The sequence below is a fragment of the Meles meles genome, chromosome 7, assembly GCF_922984935.1.
Source record: "Meles meles chromosome 7, mMelMel3.1 paternal haplotype, whole genome shotgun sequence".
In the NCBI taxonomy this organism is placed as follows: Eukaryota; Metazoa; Chordata; class Mammalia; order Carnivora; family Mustelidae; genus Meles; species Meles meles.
In genome coordinates, this window is record NC_060072.1 from 27,063,495 (window position 1) to 27,091,455 (window position 27,961).

Genomic DNA, 27,961 nt, shown 5'->3' on the forward strand with positions numbered 1-27,961 from the left:
CATTTCCCAAGGGGCCTCGGCGGAGGCGGCGGCGGCGGGCGCGGCAACGTCCCCCGGAAGTGGAGCCCCGGACTTCCACTCGTGCGTGAGGCGAGCGGAGCCAGAGTCGAGACCAGAGGCCGAACTCGGGATCTGACAAGATGGCCGGGCTGCCCCGCAGGATTATCAAGGTAACCGCCCAGGCCAACCCCCGGCTCTGCGCTCTGCTCTTGACGGCTCGGCGGACCTGGCGGCGCGGCTCCTCGCTTCCCCAGGCCCGCAGCCCGCGCTGGGAGGCCCCAGGCCAGCGCGGAGAGGGTCTGGCCGTGTAGGGGAGGGAAGTCAGGCTCTGGGGAGGGGGCTCCGGAGAGACTTCCGGCCGCGGTGGGGCAGCGGGGCGGCGGGGACCGGGGGCTTCCCGTTGGCCGCCCGGCGGGCGGGGAAGGCCTGGCTTGCACCCTGGCGGAGGGTGGGGCCGCGGGGTTGCGGGGCTCTAGTTTTGGGCGCGGGCCGGCGCGGGCCTCCGCGGCCTCTCAGACCACCCGGGAGGAGGCCGCGGGCGCGCGCGAATCGCGGCGGGGCCCGGACTCCGGGCGGGAGTTCTGGCCGGTCATAGGTCCTCGGCCCTGGAGCCTTCTCTCGGGCCGGGCGTGAGCGCGGGGGTGCGGAAGCCCCGGGTTCAGAATGAATGAACCAGGAGAGTGAGGCCGGGCGGGGCCCTGAGCCCCGGGAGGCGGCTCCGGGAGGGCCGTGCGTCCTGCCGCCGTAGCCACATGTTCGCCGCAGGCTGCGGGGGTCTGGAGACGTGGGGCTGCGCTCCCCGCTGCCCTCGCTTTCGTGATCTCTTCTAAATACGTTTCCGCTCTTTATCTCTGTGAAGTGATTTTACTCTGGTTGGCAAACTCTTTGAGAGCGGTTTCTACTCAGAGGAAATAGTTTAACATAACATTGGGGGAGCGGCAGAGCATGTTAGGGGGACTTGGTGAAATACTTGGCCTCTCGATTTTATGCACTTTAATGTTTAAACTGTTCCTCGGCTCTTTATAAATACTGTACTTTGGCAAATATATGTGGAACTATGAAAAATGGGCATACTGGTTTTGTAAATTCTTTATGTAATATCAGGTCATCAGACGTGCAGTATTTCTTGCAGTACATAAAAACAGAACCTTGAAATTTCTTGTCGTTTTTAATGAAGATTTTAGTTGAACCTCTGTGTTGCTTAATATGCGAGTTAAAGTGATGAACGTGTATTTAATCTAGCTTGTTCTAAAGTTTGGGGGGAGATGCATAAAAGTCCAAGGTCTTTTAATGGATGATGTATTGTGCCGTGCTTTCTGCAATTTAAATATACCTGAGTTGGGGAGATGTCTCTGACCTAGAGTTGCTTGATTTGGAGAAATAAGACTTCTTATAAGGTAGAAATTCTTAGAAATTAGAGAAGTAGCGCAGATTGTCATTGCGTGATGCATTCTAATGTGAACTTTCCTAGTGTAAAATTTATTGTATTAAGAATTTGTCTCAGACTCTGTCCCAGGCAGTTAAATTGCTGTATGCGTTGAATGGTCCTTACAATGTGGTTTTCCTCATATGACCCCAGTCATGTTTATTGAAGCTTCAGTTGAAAATGAGACATGGGGGATCTAGATGTACACCAGATGTCTTCAAATTTTTGTTTCCTGTATTCAGGTTATTTATTGACCACATAATACAAATTGACATTCTTAATAATTCTCCAAAATACATAATGAAATAGGTTTAACATTTTTTCCAGTTTTGCTTGATTCTGGACATAATCTGCAGTAATACGAAAGCCTTGGATGAACAGATAATCCTGTGGAACTTTGTTTAATAAAGTTACAGAAATGATTTATGGCAGTGATTTGAAGTCCTCATAATTCAGTTTTGGCACACAATTTAGTTTACACTAGGTATTTCATTTTAGCATTTTAACCAAGACAGATAATTTGTAAATATGGTCTTAATTTTACAGTATATTGTTGATAGCACTTCTTTGATAAAAAGGTGACTTCATTTGGGTTTTATCTTGGAAAAATTAGGTGGTTTTACTTCAATGTTTATAGCTTAAGTTAAAAGAACTGTTTTCTCCAATTCCTAGGAAAGATTACAAGACTATAATGTGTTGTCTACTGCTATTCTTGTATTATGTATATTTTACCATAATCAGTGAAAAAATATTTTAAAGATTATTTATTTGAGAGAATGTGTGTGGATTGAGTGGGGGTAGGGAGGGGCAGAGGGAGAGACTCTCAGACAGTTTCCCCACTGAGTACGGAGTCCCACCCTGGGCTGGTTCCTAAGACCCAAAAGATCATCACCTGAGCAGGAACGAAGATTGGACGTTCAACTGACTGAGCAACCCAGGCATCCGAAAATGTTTGTTTCTTAATCAGAATTTTTTTAAGATTTGCCTCTTTTTTATCATCTGCAATACAGGATTCTATGTAGAATAGGTGGTGGTGGTGCTGCTGGGTAGGTAGCTGTGCTGTCCTGAATTGTATGAACACACCTCTTTCATTGGACAGCTATTGATAGGATGCTGTTCACTGCCAACTGGTCATTATTTGCATTTGCAAAAAATTTAAGGTTTTATTTATTTTTATTTTTTAAAGATTTTTATTTATTCGACAGAGATCACAAGTTGGTAGAGAGGCAGGCAGAGAGGGAAGCAGGTTCCCTGCTGTGCAGAGAGCCCAACCTGAGCCTTGATCCCAGGACCCTGAGATCATAACCTGAGCTGACAGCAGAGGCTTAACCCACTGAGTCACCCAGGCGCCCCTTAAGGTTTTATTTTATTTTTTTTTAACAGTTTTATTTTATTTGACACAGAGAGAGATCACAAGTAGGCAGAGAGGCAGGCAGAGAGAGAGAGAGAGAGGAGGAAGCAGACTCTCCGCTGAGCAGAGAGCAGGATGCGGGACTTGATCCCAGGACTCTGGGATCATGACCTGAGCCAAAGGCAGAGGCTTTAACCCACTGAGCCACCCAGGGGCCCAAGGTTTTATTTTTAAGTAATCTCTACACCCAATGTGGGGCTTGAATCCACAATCTTGACATCAGGAATTGCATACTCCACCGACAGAGCCAGCTAGGTGCTCCTACCTTTACAAAAATCTTACACCATTTGATACTTGTAGATCTTGATCTTGTGAAGTAGACTACCTTATATAGTCTAGAAACCCATTCAGATGACTTTCCTAGGATCTTAAAACTGGCAAGGGACAGAACTCAGATCTTGACCAGGTGTGACCTTTCCCTGCTTTTTGTTATTATGAAATGACAATGTATGTAAATATACTTTGATAACTGTGAATAACTATACAAATATAAGATGATTTTTTTGAATTTCTATTCACTCATTTACTGTCTCATTCAGATTCCCATATACAATCCACTAGAAAATCCCCTAGGGCGTCAGCTTTCAAAATATACCCTTAATCAGCGACATTTACCCATCTCTCTGAAACCACTCTTCAGTTCCATCATTTGTTGCCTAGCCTACTGTATTAGTCTCCTAATACAGTAGTCTCCTAATACAGCTGCTCCTAAGCAGCAGCTAGTGTTACTTTTTAAAAATACAGATCATGTCACTCCCCTTCTCAGAACTGTAGAGGTTCTCCACACTTAGAATACAATCTTGACTTTTTCTCCTGTAGTTACAAGGCCTTCCTTGCATCTGCTTGCCTCTGAGGTCATCTCCTGCATGTCTGTCCTTTGGTCACTCTTGCATTCACATTGTTGCGTTGCTCTGTCTGAATAATAAGAGGCTAAGTTTGTTCCAGTGACAGGGCTTTCCTTCTGTTTACTACATTGCTTGTTTTGGCATATCATTCAGTTTCTCACATGTCATCCTCAGAGAAGTCTACCTTAATTATCCCAAAACAGTTTTCCTCTTCCCCACCATTATATTTCCTCTTCATTCCCATATTTCCTCCTCTCCATTCTGTGGCACTTAATAGTATTTGAAGTTATATTATTTACTCTTTATCTCTGCTCCTACTAAAGCGCCACAAAAGCAGGGGGATTCTTAGATGACTTGGGCATTGCTCTAATACCTAGAGGATGTAATGGGCACTGAAATAATGAATGATTGAGTGTGCTTCAATCTCTGAAGAAAGTTTTAGCAGAGTTATTCTATATCATAATTTGACATTGTTATTGCTTAGTAGATTCTGTCTAAATCATCGAGCTAAAACTTAATTTCTGAGCTAGAAGTTAATCTCTTAATTCACTAAAAAAAAAATCAGTTTTTTATTTTGTCTAATAGGAAGTACATGAGTGCAGCATTTGAAAGGTTCTACTAGGTACATAGAGAAAGCTAAAGACTCTCTCATCTGCCCTTCAGCATTTCAGGTGCCTGCCAGACAATCATTATTTTTATTGTGAATTCTTCCAGAAAGACCAGACAGATTTAGTATGAATGTATTAGGCCTAGTCCCCTCCTCCCAATGCAAATACCTTAATCTCCTCCCCCATTTTATCTTTGAGGTGACTCATTTTTTTTAGAGGGGTTCTTTGTGAAACTGTGCTGTTAGACCTTAATTTAACTGATTGCTTATTGCTGACTTTTAGATTGTCTCCAAAATTTGCTATACAAACAGTGCTGTGATTAATATAGTCCTACAGTTGGTAGTATTTTGCACACATGGTGAATTATACTGAATATTGACAGTTTTGTGTTTTACTGAGAACTTTAAGAATTTGCTTTTTTCTTTCTTCTCCTTGGCCAGAGCTCTTTTAGTCTTTAAAAGTGACTGAGCAGTTACAGTGTAAAATCACGTAAGTTAAAAGATTACTAGGGGCACCTGGGTGGCTCATTCAGTTAAATGTCTGCCTTCGGCTCAGGTCGTGATCTCAGGGTCTTGGGATCGAGCCCCCCATTGGGCTCCCTGCTCAGCAGAGTCTGCTTCTCCCTCTCTTTCTCTGACCCTCCTCCCGGCTTGGCTTGTTCATCCTCCCTTCCCCCTCCCTCTCTCCATTTAAAAAAAAAAAAAAAAGATAACTAAGAGATCCTTCCTAATCTGTTCCTCATAAAGAATTAGAGTTACTTTGGGAGCAGATAAATCAGATCTGTAATTGTGGTCTTGATCTTCTCAAAGTTAGTCACAAAGATGGTAAAATGCAGCCTAAAGAATAGTAGTTAACTTACTCAAGGAGTTGACTTATTTGATTAAAACCTGGCAAACCAACCTATTCAGATTAGATTTTCACCAGTCTTTCCTAGAATTTATTTTTCTGTCTGTCTCTGCATTGAACTTGAGTTCTATATACTTTTTACTTTAATAATTTTGATTTTTAAAAATACAGATATTTCTTTTTTCCTGTCACTATTTAAAAGCCATTCATTTGATATCTGTTCTAGTACATATGGTAGTTTTTAGTGAGGAAAGTCAGGTAACTGGCCCTGTTTTTGAGCCTTCAAAGTCTGACTGATAATTTTTTTCCATTTAAAAAAAGGCATGAAGGTCTAACATGATGAGGATGGACTTGTTATATGTAATTAAAACATTCTTAAGAAACTGATAAACTCTTACAGTAAAATCTTGACCAGAAACAGTATGGTGCTTGGCTCTTTTGGTTGTCCCAGTTTAAGAATTTTCTGTTAAGAATTTTCATGGGTGCCTGGATGGCTCAGTTGGTTAAGCGTCTGACTCTTGATCTTGGCTCAGGTCATGATCTTAGGGTTCTGAGATCAAGCCCCGCTGCCAGCTCTGTGCTCAATGGGGAGTCTGCTTGACATTCTGTCTTTCCCTCTCCCCTTCCCTCCCTTCATGGTCTGTCTCTCTCTCAATAAATAAATCTTTTTTAAAATTTTTCGACCAGGATGCCTGGGTGGCTCAGTCAGTTAAGCCGCTGCCTTTGGCTCAGTTCATGATCACAGGGTCCTGGGATTGAGTTCTGCATCAGGCTCCTTGCTCAGTGGAGAGCCTGCTTCTCTCTCTGCCCCTGCCTGCCACTCTGTCTTCTTGTGCATGCTCTCTCTCTCTCTGACAGATAAATACAATCTTAAAAAATTTTTTTTTGACCATTCTAGGATAATAAACCATATTTTTTTATATGACTTCTGGGGTTTCAGGTTCTTGACAAGCTTATTTGTGAATCCTCTTGGTCTCGATGGATTCCAAGTTAAGAATCCCTGGACTGCTTTTGGTAGTGATTAAATTTTCAGGTTGTAAGGATACTTTTAAATTTACGGCCTGATGTTTTGATTATGAAGTGTGGGCTTAGTTGAAAGTAAATTAAAAATAACAGTTGAGTGTTATTTTTTAAGCTTCTCTGTGTCAAGCATTTTCTTTAGTTGAGGTTGATTGACTTTCACAATAGAAATTGAGTTTTGTCAAAATAGCGAGCACTTTTGTCTACCATGCTAAGTAATTATGGCACAGAAATACTATGCATTTGCTTTGTGGAAGTTCTAAATTTTTTTTCACAGTTTGACGACTTACAGCTATAGAGTTTTACCTAAGAGGATGCCCAGTGTTTTCCTTCTCTGATGGGTTTGTAAGCCAGAGAAGTTGGATGACTAGGATTCTGCTGAAAGTTGGTAACTTTGCTTTTTCCCCTATATCCCATAGGGTGGTTTACTTGTATATAAATGGTTTTAAGAAGCAATTAAGTTGTACTACAGATTCAGTAGTACGGATTGTGAACATACATTTAAATCTGTTATTGTGAGTTATGAATGTGTATGCACTAGAGAAATAAATACCAGAAACAGGGGAATGAGGAGAGCATCCACTAGGGGTTTTGGGCATTACAATTGTAGTCATCAGTTTCGATGTAGGTGCCTAATTTTTATATAACTTTACTTTATAAAAACAAAATAGATCTGAAAGGCATAATATGTGTGGTAATTTTATATCAAGAAATATTCTTTTGTATGAAAGATGTGTTGGACTGGTATCTTATTACACAGTTGAAATTCTCTTTGCAAATATATATGAAGGACATCAGCATGGATATGTAAATTAGGAGATGGAGTAATAGGGGATTAGTTAACTTCTCCAGAAATCTTAGCAACTTCTAAAAATGTTTCCTATATGAAGTATTTTTTGTTTTGTTTTTAAATGCTAAGTAGTTATCTTTAATTTGTGGATTAGATAGGATGTAGGATCACCATAGTCTGAAAACTGGCGCTAGCATGTCTGGTGGCAGAAACCATTATTGTGTAATGGAAAGAACTAGATAACTGGTAAAGAGCCCTCAGAATCAATAGAGAGACTTTTCTATTAGCTATTCTTTCAAGAGCTGTAGTGTGATATAGCTTAGAGATATAACACTAATACATATCACACTATTCAGGGTATTTTATTTTTTTTAAATCCTGGTTGTCGCTATTCTAGAATCCCTTAAAGGTACTTAGAAAGGGATACTTAAAAATCAAAATTTTTATTATTCTGATTTGGCCTACAACTCAGATGTTTCTAAATGATTAGGATTTAGCTATAATTTTAAATGATTTTATTTTATTTATTGATAAATAATCTCTGTACCCAACATGGGGCTTTTGGGGCTTGAACTCACGACCTTGAGATCAAAGAGTCACATGCCCTGCTGACTGATCTAGCTAAGGGCCCTTAAGTGCTTTTAGATACTGTTTTCAGAATCTAATGTTGACATATTTTGCTTTTTGGCTAATCTGTTCAGATTTCTAAACTCCTTCAGTTTTCATTATGTCTCGATCAGTAATTTGGTCTGTTTTGGGCAAATCTGTTTTTATTTTCAAAGTCTTTACAGTCTAGTGACTAAAGGCATTGTAGTCAGGAAAATACTAGAAAGAAGCATAACAGTTATCTTTGTGTCTTGAGACTAGAGGTGCCTTTATTTACAACTTTTGAAGGTTTTTAAAAATAATTTATACTAAGGAAAATGTTATTCCCATAAAGTCTTTGTGTTCTTATCACAATTGGAATTACCATCCCCTTCCCCTCTTACTATAGGGCAGGGACACAAATGATGTACTCAGCTAGTAAGAGCCCAAGGCCAAATTTCATTATTCTATGAAATTGTGATTTTTCTGCCTTTTTAATATCCCTTCTTTTTTAAAAAATTCATTCTTGAGACATTTTCAGTTCAGATAAATAGACACTTACTGGATGCATAATATGTATTTAGTACTAAGCCAGGTGAATAAAAAAAATGAATGCATCACTATCTAATGGAAAACTCAGTCATGAAACAAGAAATTAAAGTGAGGCGTGTTGTGAGAAAAGATACACATGGGATTTACCATAGACTGAGGATGAAGGATGAGAGATTTTTTTTTTTTCCATTTTATTTATTTGACACAGAGAGAGAGAGATCACAAGTAGGCAGAGTGGCAGGCAGGGAGTGGGGGTGCAGAAGCAGGCTCCCTGCTGCACAGAGATCCTGATGCGGGGCTTGATCCCAGGACCCTGTGATCATGACCTGAGCTGAAGGCAGATACTTAACCTACTGAGCCACTCAGGCACTCTGAGAGAATGTTTTTAAAGTTGAAGGAGGGAGGGGTGCCTGGGTGGCTCATTTGGTTAAGTGTCTGCCTTTGGCTCAGGTCACAATTCCAGAGTCCTGGGATGGAGCCTGGCTTTGGGGTCCCTGCTCCGTAGGGAGCCTGCGTCTTCTCCTACTCCCCCTGCTTGTGTTCTTTCTCTTCTCTGTCAAATAAATACATAAAATCTTTAAAAGGTAAAGTTGAAGGAGGGAGAGTGAGTTTTGGGTAGATGGAATAGTAGGTATGAAAGCTGGAAAGAGAAAAAGCAGAAGAGAAAGAGTACACAAAAGTATACCGTATTCCAGGAATCTAGTCTTGTGATGGATAGTGTCTTAAGTAATTTTTAGGGTCCCATTATGAAGTATTACTGTCTAATTACTAAGTTTAGTGAGTTGGAATCAACTGTTGGCGAAGAATTTTGAATTGTTAAATTCAGACTTAGTGTATGAATCATTCACCAGAGTGTGGTGTGACAGCTGTTCCTGAAGTGAGATTGGTCATACAGTTTTTACTGAGTAAAGTAAGACATCTTTTATTGAACACTTACTATGTGCTAGGTACTGTTCTAAGCATGTTACATGCATTAATTTACTTAATTCTAACAGCAGGCCCATGATAGGAATATTAGTTTAAACCCTGAATTACAGATATGGAAACCTGCACAGAGGGGTTAAGTGGTTGGTGGAGCTCTGATATGAACTTAAGCAATCTAAATCTGTGCATCACAGGTGCTGTAGATGAAATGCACCAGAGCTTATCTGCCCCTAGATAATAACTGGCAGTGTTTGTATTTTATATTTTATTATTTGGGCAAATGAAGTGGAAAAACATGTTCATTGCAGGATCTGAGTGCTTAGCTTTCATGTATTTATTTATTTGACAGAGAGAGAGAGAGATCACAAGTAGGCAGAGAGGCAGGCAGAGAGAGGGAAGCAGGCTCCCCGCTGAGCAGAGAGCCCTATGCGGGGCTCGATCCCAGGACTCTGGGATCATGACCTGAGCTGAAGGCAGAGGCTTAACCCACGGAGCCACCCAGGTGCCCCAGCTTTTGTGTTTTTCATCAAAGTCTTTTTATTGTAGTTTAATTAGAGGCTTTTGCACAAGTGAGTCCCTATTTAGTAATAGTTTCACTTAAGATGGGTTGACTTTGGTCTGGGGTGATATTTTCCTCTCTTGCCCTCCTGAATCCTTTCACTTGGAGGAGTTTAGGGTTCGGGTGAGAAGGAACTAAAGAGCAGCTATTCCTCTTTCATTGTATGTTAATAAAAATAATTAATAAAGAAATCACATAGCCAGTACCTTCTCATACATAGAGAGCAAAGGCATCAGTGGGAACACCGAAGACATGACAGTCCAGGATGGGGAGACCCATCAAGATTGGTTTAGGGAGAGAGATTTTTAGAGATTTTTAGATTTTTGAGCTAAATTTTAAAGTGTAAGTAGAAAAGTGAGGTGGCGGGTCTGGGGAGTTGGGAGTAGGATGTCATTCCAGGTTACACATATCAACTCCAGGAAGATACTTAAGCAGTGCTAAAGCTGTAACATGAGTCAGCACTTCTTTGCTTGGACCATAGGCACTTTAAAGGCAGTCTTAATTTTAAAAAGTTTTTTTTTCTTCAGAAGTGTAGTTTATGAATGGGTCTTCATTTTGAAAATTCAGTTAATATACTAAGTATGTTATATACCCAAATAATTAAGTAATATGATTTTTCCCCTTCATTTTCTTTTGCTATTTCGGTCTTCAGTTCGTAAAGTGGCTAACATCTTACTGAAAATGGAAGGAAAACCTAAATGCTTCATTTATTTTTTTTGAAATATAACTCATATACCATAAGATTTATCCATTTAAAATGTACAGTTCAGTGGGTTTAAAAATTCACAAAGTTGTGCAACCACTAATTCCAGTACATTTTCATCACCCCGAAAAGAAATCCTATACCCATTAGTAGTCACTGTCCATCCTCTTAGTTCCTCAACCATTGAGAACTGCTTATTTTTCTGTCTCTCTGGTTTTGTCTGTTTTGAATTTTTCTTAGAAATGTAATCATATAATACATGACTTTTGTGTCTGGCATCTTTCACTTAGTGTGTTTTCAAGGTTCACATTATAGCATGTATCGGTACTTCATTCCCTTTAAAATTTCTTAGCTAAAGTTTTCTGAGTAAATAACTTTTAAGAAATGACAGTGCTGAAGCAAAGCGTTACTTTTATAAGGTAAATAATCTGTATTTGTTCTTCAAAACTAGTTATATTTGAAACCTACATTGCTTTAGAACATTTAAGAAATATTCTTCAGCCTTGTGAGCCATTATTTAAAAAAAAAAAAAATTGTCAGTGGTAATAAATTTTTTTTTTTTTTTTTTTTAAGTGGTGGTAAATCTTTATCTTTGAAGATTAGACTTGATTGCTGGACACTGAGAAAATTAAGCTAATGCTGGTGAATAATGTTAAGGATCAGCCCTGACCTTTTATTCTTATCTGAAAGATTAAGAAACTTTGTGACCTTGGCCAAGTCACACACTTACCCTGGGCCTCAGTTATTTCTAATTCGTATTTGAAAACTCGATGATTATATGATCCCTTTGGGCAGAATTTGAAACAGTGAGAAAAAACCCATGTCACATAATCCTGGAACTGATTTTCCCTTTTGGCTTTTAAACTGGCTCTTAAGCAGTTAAAAAAACCCAAAAACCAAATAACAAAACCCACAAAGGCTCGAGTAGTTAGCAGTATTCTAAAAGAAATGTATAGTTTTCCAGTATAACTGGTAGGTAGGCCTGTATCCTATCAGCTTTGATAGTTTCAAAACCTTTAAATGTATATGTCCTCCTGGGGGTCAGACCTTGAACCTTTTCTCATTATATAGTCTTATGAACACCTTTATTTACTTTTACCTGGCTTCGGTCCACATTGATCAGTGGTTCCAAAATTTAGTGCTGAATTTCAGGTCTCCAAATGCCTCCTTTTTTCTTCACTTAGATGTCTTACTGACATTTTTAAATCAACTGGTTGTTTTTTTTTTTTTTAAACAATAGAGTGTATTTTGCTATCTCCCCTCATGTGTGTCAACACTTTTAGTGTTTCTTCCTTGTTATGTCAGCATTAACCCAGTTATCTGAGATTTATTCCTCCTCTTCCCTCCCAGTGTTTCTCTTCCACATTGAGTTTGCTAGTAAGCCCACGATGGAGTCAGCCTCAGGAATGTTTCTGACTTTTCTTTTTTAAGATTTTATTTATTTATTTGACAGATAGAGATCACGAGTAGGCAGAGAGGCAGAGAGAGAGAGAGGAGGAAGCAGGCTCCCCGCTGAGCAGAGAGCCCGATGCGGGGCTCAATTCTAAGACCCTGAGATCATGACCTGAGTCAAACGCAGAGGCTTTAACCCACTGAGCCACCCAGGCTCCCCTGTTTCTGACTTTTCTTAACCCATTCCCGTCTTCTCCTTCCAGTTGTCTTTGTATGTGGGCCCTTACTCATCCTCTCCTGATTGTTTTTGCAATAATCTCAGAACTCATCTCTCTGTCTTCACTTACTGCCCACTTATGTCCCTCTCTCCCCATCCATCGCATTATTCTAAAACATTGATGTGATCATGTCGTTCTCCACTGTATATAGGGTAAGGTTCAGACTTTTTAAACTTGGCATATAAGCTGGTCTTTTCGTCTTATTTCATTGACATCTCTTTCTGTTTCCTGTTTCTTTTTTTTTTTTTTTTTTAAGATTTTATTTATTTATTTGACAGAGAGAGAGACCGCAAATAGGCAGAGAGGCTGGCAGAGAGAGAGGGGGAAGCAGGCGGGGAGCTGAGCAGTGAGCAGAGAGCCCATGTGGGGCTCGATCCCAGGACCCTGAGATCATGACCTGAGCCGAAGGCAGCGGCTTAAACCACTGAGCCACCCAGGCGCCCTGAAGCTTTATTCTTGAATCCAAAGTATTTGGGATCTTGCACTGCACAACTTCAGGGGGTGCCATTCATATAGACTGTGATGTGAATGGGCCTCCCTTGGAGTGGTGCAGTATGGCAGCGTTGTTAAAGGGTGCTTATTTTGGGGGAGACGGGATTCCCTAATATCTGATTGCTTCCTAGTTTGTCTCAGTGTTTAGTGTGCAGTATTTTTTCTTCTTGTGGTTTGGATTTTGGACAGAATTATGTCAGTGGCACAATTGGATTGAGAATGCAAATTTGGTCTAACTTGTTTTTGTTTCCCGCACTGAAAATTTAATCTGCTCTGCTTCTGTCTTGTCTGTTAATATAAGCATAGGCCTTTCTTTATTAGTGAAGACCTCAGGCATTTAGCGCTTAAATTTTGTTTGATTACCACATTTGAAACCTGAAGTAACTAGTGATCAAGGATTGAATAAGTAATATATGGTAGTTGTACCAGAGAAGCCACTAGCTTGGAGACCAGTAAAAGTGCCCATTTATGCCACATAGTTGTGCAAGGAATGTTGATTAATTTACATGTAAAACAACCAGGAAAGTGGGGTAGACTGACACAGTAATTGAAAAAATGTGAAAATATTAAACTTTTTAAAAGGGCTTTTGTCATTGTCAGAATAATACAAACATACTAAAATGTTAACCAGATTTTGGTTATTAGGAGTATAGCTATTTAAGTCAACATTGTATTTTTCATTAATGAGCTGGTGGGAAAAAATTGGAGGGGGGAAAGCAGGTACCATTAGCAGCAAATTTCTTTAGATATTAAGCATTGGCATGGATGCTGCGGATACAGTCCATAATACCTCTTCCCTCAATAGGGCGAAACGGTGAGCAATAATAACAGTGTTAAAGAGTATTATAGGGGTGCCTAGGTGGTGCAGCTGGTTAAGCACCCTGCTCTTGGTTTTAGCTCACATCGTGATCTCAGAGTCTTGAGATTGAGCCCCAATTGAGAAAGAGTCCCAAGCACAGCCTGCTTGGGACTCTTTTCCCCCTCTTCCGCTCCTCCCTGCTCTTTCTCAAAAACAATAAATCTTTAAAAAAATAAGAGTATTATAAAAGGGGACCTTTTAGCAGAAGGGAGCATAAAACAGTAAGATTTAACCCACTTCAATGTTAAAATACTTAGTTTTAGTGCTAGAGGGAATCTTTGAAATGTTGGAGGGACTAAATTTTAGAAGGTTGGGAGGTTAAGTGAATTTGTGTGATTGTATAACAAATTGGTACAGGTAAGATTGGGATTAAATAGAGCTGTCTTAGCTCCAGGTTTTTTCCCTAGAGGGTATACCAGACATTTAGTTAGAAGTTAGCTCTTTCAGTGTGAAATTAGTTCTCTTTCTAAAGGCAGTTAAACTACATAGAAGTTCTTTGATAGAGAGGTTATCCTGCTCTCCTTTGACCTCATTTAATCCCAGAGAGATGCTTTGCTTCTTAACCTTTTCATCTCCCCAACCCTGAGTCTATTAACTCTTTCCTTTTCTTCACTTTCTTTTCTATCTAGGTTAAGCTTTGTATTTTTAGCAAGCAATGGAGTTCAACTTTGGCTAGTTTAAGTAGAAATAGTATTATTGAGATATCACATAATCTTCAGGGGTGCCAAAGAAAGAGGCAGTCAGGAAACAAGGCTCAGAATCACAGCATGGTGGAGACTTTACTGCTGAAATTGTGTGCCTCGTACTCTGCAGTTCGACTGCTAATGCCAAGTACAGAATGCTGCACTAGAACCTCTTCCGTGCTGTCTAGAGGTAACTACTGCTATTATCTCCAGAATGGATCCTTCTGTTGTATTTTACCTTTGATGCACAGGTTTTGACTGAACCTAAATCTCACACATGCTTAGGAGAGAGTAAACTTCCCAAGACTAAAGCTTCTGTTGAGGGAGGTGGGGATCTGTAAAGGTTGGGGTTATTATTCCCCAACAAGGCTGTTCAGCCTGTCAGGTGGTCTAAAGGAATGATGAACACCCATTATGAACCCAATTTTTCTTATGCTGCTTACATAATCCTTTGTGACTATGGATAACTTTTTCTGTTTTCAAACAACAGTTACTTCAGACTTTCACATTCTTAAGCTCCCAATTCCAGCGTTATACTAAAGGGAAGGTATGAATGAATGGCGGAATTTTACTATTGTTTAATTGTAGACAAATGTGTAGATGAATGGCTGAAATTAACACATAAAGGCCTTAAAATGAATTATCAACTTTAACCAATTGAAATTTTAAGAAAGAAACCCACAATCTAGATGATTTCTAACTTAAATGCTGAATTTTTTTTAAAGTACAAGTTTACTGGTTTTTGCTAAGGCATCACTCATAATTTTAGTTTTCACTATACAGAAATAGGCATTTAAAAAATTGCCTGTTTTCATTCAGGATTAATACAGAAGACCTTTCCTCCCTCACCTACTGAGTTATATACTTCTTCCCAGAATCTGAAGCATTCAAGTTTTTAAAAAATGCTTTTTGATGGTTTTGCTAATGGTGCCTTAAGGACCTTATTACAGCAGCAATCTCAGTGAAGTGTTACTAAGCTAGATAGTCTCTTCATTCAGAGTTCCAAGACATCATTCCTAAGACACAGAATTCATTAAGACCAAAGGACAGTTACATTATTTTTTTTTAAGATTTTATTTATTTATTTGACAGACAAAGATCACAACTAGGCAGAGAGGCAGGCAGAGAGAGGAGGAAGCAGGCTCCCGGCTGAGCAGAGAGCCCAATGCGGGGCTCGATCCCAGGACCTTGTGATCATGACCTGAGCCAAAGGCAGAGGCTTTAACCCACTGAGCCACCCAGGCGCCCCGGACAGTTACATTATTTAGATCAGTAAATATATTTAATTTTGAGCTGGTGCTAAAGAAAGTCCAGGCAACGAAGTGTTTATATATTTTTTTTTTAATATTTTATTTATTTATCTGACAGACAGAGATCACAAGTAGGCAGAGGGGGGTGGGGAGCAGGCTCCCTGCTGAGCAGAGAACCCGATGTGGGGCTCGATCCCAGAACCCTGGGATCATGACCTGAGCCGAAGGCAGAGGCTTTAACCCACTGAGCCACCCAGGCGCCCCCGAAGTGTTTATATTATCCAACAAATCAGAAACTAAGAAAAAAATGGAGATGTTAACTTTCATGAGTGACGCCAGTATTTAGAAATCTTTCAAAAAACACAAAAAGATGGAGATGTAAAGTTATCTTCCCAGAAAACTTTTGAGATGTCTTTAGAAATAAGCAAAAACATAATGTGCTCCCACTGTAGTCCTGTTGTTCTTGTAGTTAGTATCCCTAATTGCCTGTACCTTCTCTAAGACCTTGACATACCATATTTGAAAATGCATCTTTCAAAAACTGACTTTTATAAATATATTTTATACTCACAGAAATTCTTGAAGGACAGAGGGACTTTTTAAAAATTCTTCCTTTAAATTAGTTGGTACCACAGTGCCATGTACAAAATAAACATTTGTTAGTAAATTCATATTTCAGAGTCACAACATTTTAGAGCATAGTTGGTTTCATGTAATAACAGAGATAGGCAAAGTGGCTTACCATATAATGGATAATTCCAGGTCAAAATGACATATACCGATTTTTCCATTAAAGAAAGCAGAGTTTTTTCTACTTCATTTATGTTACTAAGACTGTATACTCCTTCAGTTGCCAGTACCAAAGGAAAAAAAGAAAAAAAGTGACATTATGGCTTAAATTAATTTACCTCTTTGATGAAGCACTTTTTCATGATTATGAAGGACTGAAAGTAACCCTTCCTTAACTTCTGTGCTATTTACTGTCCTGACATACATTTGAGATTTACTATTCATATTGTTAATTGTCTTTCTATAGGTCACTGAGATTAAGAAATCAGGCTCTGAAGCTAGACTGAGTAGAGCCCAGTTACCTGGATTTCAGTCTTGGCTCTGCCACTTCCTAACTTTGGTTACAAGTGGTTAGTCTTAGTTTCTCATTTCCCTCATTTGTAAAATGGGTATGAAGATTGCGTTAATAATACATGTAGAGCACTTAAATCACTGTTTGGCACAGTTATTATTACTTGATTTTTTAATTGCTTCTCTGCCCATCTGGGTGTAGTGCTTAATAATCGCATAGAGTCCCTGCCCTTAGGGAACTTACAGACTAGTCGGGGCAGGAAAAGAGACAGACTGCAGTATAACCTGAGGTGTTTAGTGGAACAAAAGAATTTGGGGGTGGTAGACAAGGAATTCAGCCTAATGGTTTTCCGTTGGAGGCACACTTTGTTAGTAGGATTTTCAGATTTTTGTCTATTGCCAGTGATTGGAATAATTGTAAATGCCATTCCTGGGGTAGAAGTTACCCACTACTAACAGTTAAGTATAGTAATTCTTCTTATCAGCTCTGTGTGGTGCCTAAGCACACATGCATTTATTTATTCATTCATTGAGCAATCATGTATTTAGCACTTCACCACCACCATTTGCTAGTTGGAGTTCTCATCTTCAAATAATTGTCCCAGCTGTAGTAAGAGGGGTGGTGTTAAGGTCCAGGCAACTCCAGATAATTCAGACCTGAGAAACAAGTCAATTGAAGAGAACTTAGCTTTTCAGAAGTCCTTCCCTGGCTTCCAAGTCTCTCTTCCTTTTCACTGAACTTAAGGGAAGTACTGATTTGGTCTTGGTTTGAGAGAAAAAACTAGAGAGTTCTAGACCAGGTTATTCCATTCCATCTCTTGGATATTACTCCAAAATGGAATACAGAGTACAGCTGACCCTTGAAGAACACGGGTTTGAAATGTGTTCACTAGTCTGTTTATAAGTGAGTCTACTTGTACGTGGATTTTTTTGTTTTGATAAATGCAGTGCAGCACTGGGGTGCCTGGGTGGCTCAGTCAGTTAAGTGCCTACCTTCGGCTCATGTCATGATCTCAGGGTCCTGGGATCTAGCCCCGCATTAGGCTCTCTGCTCAGCAGGGAGCCTGCTTTCTCCTCTCTCTCTGCCTGCCTCTCTGCCTACTTATGATCTCTCTGTCAGATAAATAAATAAAATCTTTTTTAAAAATGCAGTACAGAACTATAAATACATTTTCTCTTCCTTGTGATTCTTTTTTAAAAAATTTTTTATTTATTTATTTGAGAGAGAGAGAGCATGTGCAAGCAGGGGCAGAGGGAGAGGGAGAAGCAGACTCCCTCTGAGCAGGGAGCCAGAGCAGGGAGCCAGACATGGGGCTCTGTCCCAAGACGGGAGATCATGACCCTGAACTGAAGGCAGATGCTTAAATGACTGAGCTATCCAGGTGCCCCTCATTTTCTTAACATGGTCTTTTCTCTAGCTTACTTTATTATAAGAATACAGTGTATAATACATACATACAATATGTATTAATTGACTTATAGGTAAGGTGTTTGGTCAACCGTAGACTCTTAGTAGTTAAGTTTCTGGGGGGTCAGTTTATATGTGGATTTTCAACTGTGCGCGGGGGGTTCGTTCCCCTAACTTGTATGTTGTTCATGGGTCAGCTGTACTTTCTTACTACTTATCGGTCCAACTAGAAATAAAGCTTTTCATCACAGGGATAGCTTGGTCTAAAATCTTAAGATTTAGTCCTTGGTGCCTAGAGCCTTTGAAAGGGCTTCTTCCATTTTTCCTTCTTTTCAGCGAAGGAAAATGTGAGGTTTATGTGTGTGGGAGTAGAGGGGAAAATGGAAGGTGGAGGGTGTGCCTTGAGAATTGTTAGTCTCCTCTGACTTTAGGGTAAACATTTTTAAAAAACTTAGTGAATTAGAGTAAAATGGTTTATGAGCTATTGGAGGAGAAAAAGGGGTTCAAATGAGTATGTTATGTCTTTTATCCACTAGGGGGTAGTGTGGACTGTAAAAATTAAAATGATCTCTGAGGGATTAACCCTTATTTTTTCATGCAGTTGCCTTGTTTCAGTTAATTTTTGTCCGTGCTGTTTTTTTGAAATGGCTACGAGTCATTATTTTCGAACACAGGCTTGTGACTGTACCAAACCTTAATAGCCGCATTCCTAATAGTGATTCAGATGTTCTGACATTACTGTTGCATAGAACTTTTGAGGGGAAAAAAGTGATACTTTAAAGTTTCTCTACCAGTTTTTACTCACTATATAAAATAAATTATATTGATAATATGTAAGTAACATTATAACAGTATTGTCTTGTGTTTCACTGTCCTGTATAGTAGCTGCTAGCCCCACATGGCTATTGAGCAGTTGCAGTGTGACTAGTTTGAATTGATATGTGCTGTAAGTATATAAGTATAAATTACTGGATTTTGAAGACTTTGTATGAAAAAAGATTATATTAATAACTTTTATGTTGATTACATGTTGAAATGATACTGTTTGAATATACTGTTAAATAAAATACTAATTTTAACTTTTTACTTTTTAATGTAGCTAGCAGAAAATTTAGTATTATATTTGCAGTTCGTATTTCTGTTGGGCAGCACTGCTGTAGAGAAATTATTCATCAACCATTTTTATCATGCTATATGCACCTCTAGCTCACCCTAATGATTGGTAAGGAAGTGGTGTAGTAGGGAAATTGAGCACAATTTTGACTCTGTTTCTAATCCCAGACAGAATAAATACAGTCAGTTCTCCTGTAATGAGATGTATGCGTTCCTAAAATTCATTGTGTTCACAGACCAAAATTGTCTAGTAAAAACGACATGGCTCATGGATAAAATGTTAGGGACATGACACTCAAAATGTTGGTAACATTTTTTTTTAAATTCCCACTTATCTTAGATGGCGAAATTGTAGATGCCCTTGAAGTAGTTTACATTTGAAAAATAGGCTTTAGCTTTATCAGTAATCCCAGAAAAGGAGCCCCTGCTTGGTAATATTTTTAAATTGCTTGTAGTTGTGGTTAACAGAGGCTGGAGTACACAGAGCAGACATCATTGAGGCACCTCTCAGTTTGATAGACTAGTTGTGATAATAAAATTGATGGTGTTACCAAGTGTAGTCAGATGGCTCTTGGATGAGATGATCTAAAGATCCACAACTGACATTATTAGTAATACATTAGTAAACATCTTTGTGTTTCAGAGAATAATTCTTTCTTAATTTTAGAAAATGAGAGAGGGCATGGTAAGGGGCAAAAGGACAGGGAAAATGAGTCTTAAGCAGACTCTGTGCTGAGTGCCGAGCAGGGCTCAATATAAGGACCCTGAGATCATGACCTGAGCTGAAACCAAAAGTCAGGTGCTTAGCTGACTGTGCCACCCAGGTGCCACCAGAGGATATTCTAAATAGGAAAAAAACCTAGTGGCTGTAAGTGTATGTTGGAGGTAGTATATAGAAAGTTGGAGGTGTATATAGAAAGTTATTAATGTAAAGTATATAATGTAATGTAGTGTAATAATGTATATATGTATATAATGTAATGTAAAGTATATAGAAAGTTGGAGGTGTATGTAGAAAGTTACTAAGTGGATCAACTTTTCTTATATGCGAATTGCCACTTTTTTCCTCCCTCCTTCCCTCTTTCTTCCTTCCTTTCTTTTGGGTGGGGAGGGGCAAAGGGGAGAGCTAATCTCAAGCAAGAGTCCCTGCTGAGCGTGAAGCTGGACCTGGAGCTAGATCTCAGGACCCTGAGATCATGACCTGAACCAAAATCAATACACTTAATTGACTGAGCCACCAGGCACCCCTGCCACTTTTTTTCTAAGAATACTGTTTATTATCTAAAATTTTACTGTACATAATTCATTCACTGCCTTAAATGTATAATAAGACCTTAACATTTCTTCATAGTGAGCACAAGTTGTTACTGAACTTTACAGAGGGACAAGACCTAGTTAATGGAATTTAGTTGACAGACTGTCAAGTGTTGCAATTTACTGTGGTATAATCCTGAAATTTGCTCTTCAAGTCCCAGTAGATCTGTTGATGACCAGATCAATTTGATGTTACTTAATTCCTTTTTAAGGTATTTATAGCATGAACTATTATACTCACTCTGTAAGATGAGATAGTTTCCTTGAGACTTAGTCTTCCTGCCACTTAAATTCATACTCTATTTTTATGTACTTCCTTTTCTGTTTTTTAGTAACTAATTCCCTAAATAGTCTATAATACTTTTTGTTCTGTATGGCCTAAACTCAGTTCTGCCTGGGATTGGGTCAGAGGATTGCTTTTAAACAACTAGGATCAAAATGCAACTAATGGTTATTCTGTTTTCTTTAAAAACAAATACTGTGGGCACCTGGGTGGCTCAGTGGGTTAATAAGCCTCTGCCCTCGGCTCAGGTCATGATCCCAGGGTCCTGGGATCAAGCCCTGCTCAGGCTCTCTGCTCAGCAGGGAGCCTGCTTGCCCCCCACCCCCACCCTCTGCCTGCCTCTCTGCCTACTTGAATCTCTCTCTCTCCGCCAAATAAATAAATAACCCCCCCCCCCCCCCCCCCCGCAAGATTTAGAGGGAGAAGCAGGCTACCTGCTGAGCAGAGAGCCGATGTGGGGCTTGATCCCAGGACCCTGAGATCATGACCTGAGCTGAAGGCAGAGACTTTAACCCACTGAGCCAACCAGGGGCCTCAATAAATAAAATCTTTAAAAAAAATAAACAAATACTGTTGTTTAATAAATCTTAAGATTTGTTACTGTGCTTTGTTCTTAATTCTTTTTGAGTTGGTTGTATATGGCTATGACCTTCCTGTGTGATCTCATTTTTTTGTTTTTTTTTTTTGTGATCTCATTTGTTAAGTCTTTCTGTAGTATTCCTCTTTTGATCTTCATAGCACCTCTGCATGAGAGGTAATCTTAATTATGATATAGATAAGTCAGCTGAGACTCAGAGCAGTGCAAATTATTTGCTCAAAAGTAATAGTTACGTAATCAATGCAGAAGGAATTTGAACTGGTTACTTCTAGACTTGAAGAAGTCATACTGTACTTCACTGTCTTTTTACCAAAGAATAATATAAAACTAGAATGTGTTTCATAGTTACCCATGTGTGAGTACTAGCAGGAAGGATTTTATTTCCTACCCACTTTTGCCTTTTTCGGGAAAAAAATGGACTCTAAGTTCTGTGGGTGAGACTTGTTCCATTTGGTTTGGATTTTATTCTTTTTTCCTCCCATAATTTATGCTGTGGGTTTGTTTGGGAAATCAGTGCCATGTAGTCAAATAATTATGCATCTGTTCATTATATCAAAATCCCATGAGAACTTGAGAGCATATAAAAATTGTTTCAAACTGTTTTCCACACCTAAAAGCTTATGCTAGAATGTGTTCCGATTAAATTTTATAATTGATCAGGTCATGTGGTATGTTTAATATGTACATTCTTTAGAAAGAGTCTTATTTTGAGGAGGAACTGAGGATGAGGAAGGAATGATGAATCTGACAGTGCGTTCCAAGTGTGATTTTGAGGTTATTTTGGGATATGATCTTGGAGGCCCTTCTAACAGCTTTATATAGCCTAGAATAGAGCTGCTACTACTTTGTGTAACCAAGGAGTGGGATTTGGGGGCCCTTAGACCCCAGCCTTTTCTATTTTTCACCAATCTTCCAGCTTCTGGATTTCTAAAAATAGGAAGACCTGGGACAAAATAAAAGGAGGGTCGAGGTGAGGAGAGGTCAGAATTCAAGGAATTTTACCATCTAGTTTTTTTCTCATTCCTTTACTCTTACTGTTGATCCTTAGTATCTTTATTTTATTTTAATTTTTTTTGCTAAAAATGAAGACCTGCCTCTTTTGTTCTAATTCCATGTTGGTGGACTTCCCACAGTGGGAGGCTTCATTATTGCCTCTTGAGATTTTTTTTTTTTTTAAGATTTGTTTATTTACTTGAGAGAGGAAGAGAGCGCAAGTGCGAGAGAGCATGCACACGCTGGGGGACAGAGGGGCAGAGAGGGAGAAGCAGACTCCCCACTAAGCAGGGAGCCCAGTGCCAGGCTAGAGCTGAAGGCAGTCAATCAACTGAGCCACCCAGGTGCCCCTCTGAGATTTTTTATGCAGTAAAAATGTTTTACTTTGAACCCAAAGAACATTTTGCTAAAAGTAGTTCACAGCATTTCAGTTTCTCATTTCCCTTGCACTGCTGTCATTAAAACAAAGCCAAAAAACCCAGTCTCTAGTTAATTAAAGTACTAAAGACATTGCTTTAAATGGCTATGGGTTTAACACAGTCTGGAAAAGAGTTTAATTTTTTATCTGCATCTTATGATTACTTCAGTATAAGACAGGGAAATCTCTTTTAGTATCTACCCTGTAGGCTGTAGAATGAAATGGTGTAAGGTGTAGGATTTTTCATAAGTGAAGGTGGAGTAAATACAGTATTCTCATTGTTTTTCATATCTAAAACTTCAGATATAGCAGTGTTCTAAAACTTCAACTGCACATGCCTATTCAAAATGTTGAATATGTATTACTAACATAAAATTACACATGGAATTGTCAGTTTCTATTATTGAGTGTTAACTATTTTTGGCTAAAAAAGTAAGTTTATAAATAAAAGTTAGGTTATTTTTTCCCATGCGTGAATGGATCCTTTTGTTATCCTCCTGTGATGTGCATATCCTGCTTTGAATAACACTGCTTTAATGTTGAAGATGCAGTTCTGATAGTTTGTTCTTTGTAACATCAAATAGATTCATAATTCAGCAAGTATTTATTGAACATCTGTGGCGCTGGGCACCGTTCCAGATGCTGAGGATATAGCAGTAAATAAAACAGGCACAAATCTCCTTTTATGGCACTTCCATTCTGAACAAAATAAGTGAAATATGTAATGTGTTAGTAGTGCTCTGGAGATAACATTAGGGCAACAGGGATAGGGAGGGTGTGGGATTAGGTGGAACTGGGCTTTTGCAATTTCAATTATGGAGGCCTTACCTGAGAAAACACATTTGAATGAAGATCTTAGGAGCTCTGAGGGAGCAAACCGGGTAGAAATTTCAGGGGAAAAAAAAAGACAAGGGGAAAGCTTTTGAGGGAGGAGTATGTCCAGCAGGTTGGAAAATTACAAAGCTGCTAATCTGGCTGGGGCAAAGTGCCAGGTAAGAGTATTGGGGGAAACATAGCTGAAGATGAGTTAAGAGTAGCCAGGTAAGGGGATCATATAAAACCTCTTCTTGGCGTGGGGGGGGGCGTCATTGTAAGGACTTCCAAAGGTCCATGGAACACAGACCCAGGAGGGAGTGGGGAACAAGGTCAGAAGCAGGAAGAACAAAGCTTGGCTATTACAGTGTGCCAGCCGAGAGCTGATGGTGGCTTGGATCAGGGCGGTAAGAAGCAGTCCAGTAGATTTGGAAAATCAAGCGAACAAAATATGCCGATCAGTTTAGATATGGTGGAGATAAAGGGAAAGATTTGATCAGTTGGAAGGATGGATTGATGGTTAACTAAAATGAAGATGGCTTTGGGGGAAGAGCATATTGAAGGTGGGAAAAGTCATGCTAAGTTGGGATGCTCATTAAGATATACAAGAGGAGCTGTTGAACAACTTGTTATGGATAGAAGAGGTGTAATCCAGGGGAGAGATCTGTGCTGGATATGAATTTAGGGAGACATCGTATACAGGGTGTATTTAGTATTTAGATTCGTTGGACAATGTGGGATCACTATAGAAGTGTGTAAAAGAAGCCCTAGGACAGAGCCCTGGTGCACTTCTTTGTTGGGGAGTCAGGGAAGGAACCAGCAAAGGAGGTTGCAGCTAGACAAGTAGGAAGAGAATCTGGAGAGCTCGGCTGTAGGAAGCTGGGTGATGTTTGGCAAGGAGGAGGGCAGACCAGCTGGGTAAGATGTAAGTTACATTTAGGACAAATAAGATAAAGACTAAGCATTGGCCATTTGATTTAAATGTGTGGGAATCACTGGTGACCTCAACAGGCACGTTAGTGGCTAGACCCTGATTGGAGAGTTGTGTTCAAGATAGGAGGGGAAGAGAAAAATTGGAAACAATCAGATATAGATAACTTTGAAAGAGCAGCAAAGCAGTGGTGCATTAGCTGGTGAGGAGGTGGTGGGAGAGTGAGGTCAAGGTTATTTTCTCTTCTTACTGGGAGAAATTACAGCAAGTTTGTACAGTTTGGGGAAAGAGCCAATGAGGAGGGGGAACTGCTGGTTCGGGAGAAGAAAGAGATCCTACAGCAATGTCCTTGAATAGGTGGAAAGGAGAAAAGATTTAATGCTTTAGAGGAGAGGTCAGTCTTAGCCAAGAGTGACAGCCATTTTATCCACAGTGACAAGAGGACAGGCAAAGCATATGGGCACACAGTTGAAGGTGGTGTGCAAACTTGAAGTATCTGTTTTCTTGTGAAATAGACAGCAGAGTCATCAGCCAAAAATGAGCGTGAGGATAGAGATACTGGAGGTTTGAAGAGAGAGAAAAGAGTGTTCTAGATATTTAGGAGGGAGAAAGATGGGAAAGAGAACTAATGATTGTTGGGGAGCAGCATAAGGGTTCAGTGTCAAGGTTGTATATAGTTCTCTAGCCCTAGGCACTTGGCCCTCCTACATTCCCTTCTGTTTTTTAGAGGAAAGATTTTTCAGTGACTTTTAGAACTTATTTTACTTTTAAATTAATTAAGAGATTTCATTATTTTTATTTATTAATTAAAAAAGATTTTTATTTATTTATTTGACAGAGATCACAAGTAGACAGGCAGACAGAGAGATTGGAGGAAGCAGGCTCCCCGCTGAGTAGAGAGCCCGATTCGGGGCTCGATACCAGGACCCTGGGATCATGACCCATGCCCAAGGCAGAGGCTTTAATCCACTGAGCCACCCAGGTGCTCCCTAGGAGATTTTATTTTTAAGTAATCTCCACACCTGGCATGGACCTGGAACTCAGAACACCAAGACCAAGAGTTCATGTACTGACTGAGCCAGTCAGGCGCCCCTAACTTTACTTTTTAAAGGTTTTGGTAGAGTTTAAACAGTGTAAGTGGCCTTTACCTGTGTGATAACCCCAGTGTTATTTTCTTTTTTCTCTTCTCTCTTGCCTCCTCTCTCTTCCACTCCCCTCACTTCTCTCCTTAGTATAAAATCAGTTTCATCAGCCTAATTTTTATTATCAGCATATTCTCAGACATTTGCAGCTGCAGTGTATGTCATCACTATTCACTTACAGTTGCATTCAGGTGATTGGGATTATTTAAAGAGTGTTTTCTTTGAACTTCGAGTTAAAAAAATAAATATAAACCCTTCGGGAGAGTGGATAAATTCTGTGTGTCCAGTCACAAGAGACGAACTACTACTTTTTTTTAAAGATTTTATTTGACAGAGATCACAAGCAGGCAGAGGCAGGCAGAGAGAGAGAGACAGAGAGAGAGAGAGAGAGGAGGAAGCAGGCTCCCTGCCAAGCAGAAAGCCCGATGCGGCCTGATCCCAGCACCCTGGGATCATGACCTGAGAGGAAGGCCGAGGCTTTAACCCACTGAGCCACCCAGGCGCCCCACAAGAGACGAACTTCTTAATTTTTAATTTGGTGTTTAGCAAAGTGACATTTGTTTCATAAATGTGTCATGTTTTTCTGTTGTAGGAAACCCAGCGTTTGCTGGCAGAACCAGTTCCTGGCATTAAAGCAGAACCAGATGAGAGCAACGCCCGTTATTTTCATGTGGTCATTGCTGGCCCCCAGGATTCCCCCTTTGAGGGAGGGACTTTTAAGCTTGAACTATTCCTACCAGAAGAATACCCGATGGCAGCCCCTAAAGTACGTTTCATGACCAAAATTTATCATCCTAATGTAGACAAGTTGGGAAGAATATGTTTAGATATTTTGAAAGGTAAGTGTTTCTTTTATTAATATATACTAAGATTTCTCCTTTTTCTCTTATTGAGAGATCTGTATTCTGTATTGAGAATTCTGTATTGAGAATTGAGAATTTTGTATTGAGAATTTGAACGTTACCTTATATAAAGACCACAAAGGTCTGTGGGAATGCAATGCTGTAGTTCTGGGGCTTTTGTTTCATGCTTGATCATTCTGGGCCTGTTGCCTTCATAGATAAGTGGTCCCCAGCACTGCAGATCCGCACAGTTCTGCTATCGATCCAGGCTTTGTTAAGTGCTCCCAATCCGGATGATCCGTTAGCAAACGATGTAGCAGAGCAGTGGAAGACCAACGAGGCCCAAGCCATAGAAACAGGTATTTAATACCCACCCTCCTTCACACCACTCCACTTTTTCAAACAATATATACTACCGTTATAAAAACTTCTTTCGAGTCTTAACAAAAAGGAAAAATACATTAACAGGAATAAGTCATATCCTGTTTGTACTATGTAAACACCTCTCAACAGCAGATGTTTAAATTATGTCTTGGGGCCTGCTGCATTACCCCAAATGTAAAGACAGCCTATAATTGGTTTATCAAATACTCCTTATGTACCATTCACCTAGCAGTACATGAAGATACTAGAAGACTTTTGAACCTTTTGATCTGCTTTTGTAATTCATCTGATCAGTAAAACTATGCCAGTTTATAGCTAGGGAGTTTGAAAAGCAGTAAGCTTCTTCCTGTTACAGATTTTGACAAAATTAGTGGAGAGCATATCTAGAAATGAAGGAGACAACTCTTTTCATCCTGCTGAATTTTGTAGAATTTCTGGATTCCATTGTAGTGTTTTGGTAATTAGATATACACACAGTCTTTCCATCTATGTGTATACACACAGTCTTTCCATCTTTCTATCCAGATGATAGAAAATAGCATGCATTCAACATAATACTGCTTTATGTTTATAGAGTTTGGAAAGTAACATATTGAACTAAGTAAAATAATAATTGCACGTTTGTTTTTGTCTACAGCTAGAGCATGGACTAGGCTATATGCCATGAATAATATTTAAAATCGATCTGATCATCAAGTGTGCATCACTTATCCTGTTCTGCCAAGACTTCTTCCTTTTTTGTTTGCATTTAATGGACACAGTCTTAGAAACATTACAGAATAAAAGCCCAGACATCTTCAGTCCTTTGGTGATTAAATGCACATTAGCAAATCTATGTCTTGTCCTGATTCACTGTTGTAAAGCATGAGCAGAGGCTAGAAGTACCATCTGGATTGTTGTGAAACGTTTAAAAGCAGCGGCCCTTCTCTGCTTTTATTCATTTCTCCCATCATGGTTAAGCACTGTGAATGAAGGTAGTTGTCAGGGTTAGCTGCAGGGGTGTGGGTGTTTTTCTTTATTACTTTTTTGAGGGGGAGAGGTAGTTTTATTTGAATTTTATGGGCTCCTTTCCCCCTTTTTATGGTGATCTAATTGCATTGGTTAAAAGCAGCTAACCAGTTCTTTAGAATATGCTCTCTAGCCAAGTCTAACTTTATTTAGACGCTGTAGATGGACAAGCTTGATTGTTTGAACCAAAATGGGAACATTAAACAAACATCACAGCCCTCACTAATAACATTGTGACTTTGCTGTCAAGTGTAGAATCCTTCCTTCAAGAAAAAGCTTGTGACCATTTTGTATGGCTTGTCTGGAAACTTCTGTAAATCTTATGTTTTAGTAAAATATTTTTTGTTATTCTACTTTGCCTTTGTACAGTTTATTTTACTGTGTTTATTTCATTTTCCCAATGTGACAATC

At 39.5% G+C, this 27,961-nt stretch overlaps 1 protein-coding gene across 1 annotated transcript; it reads left to right on the forward strand.

Moving 5' to 3' along the window:
* Positions 1-27,903, forward strand: UBE2N (ubiquitin conjugating enzyme E2 N). The gene is made up of 4 exons (XM_046013190.1): positions 1-170; positions 25,909-26,155; positions 26,377-26,517; positions 27,180-27,903. Exons 1-4 carry the CDS (start codon positions 141-143, stop codon positions 27,218-27,220), a joined length of 459 nt encoding a protein of 152 aa, XP_045869146.1. The 5' UTR covers positions 1-140; the 3' UTR covers positions 27,221-27,903.
* Positions 27,904-27,961: the final 58 nt, after the last annotated feature.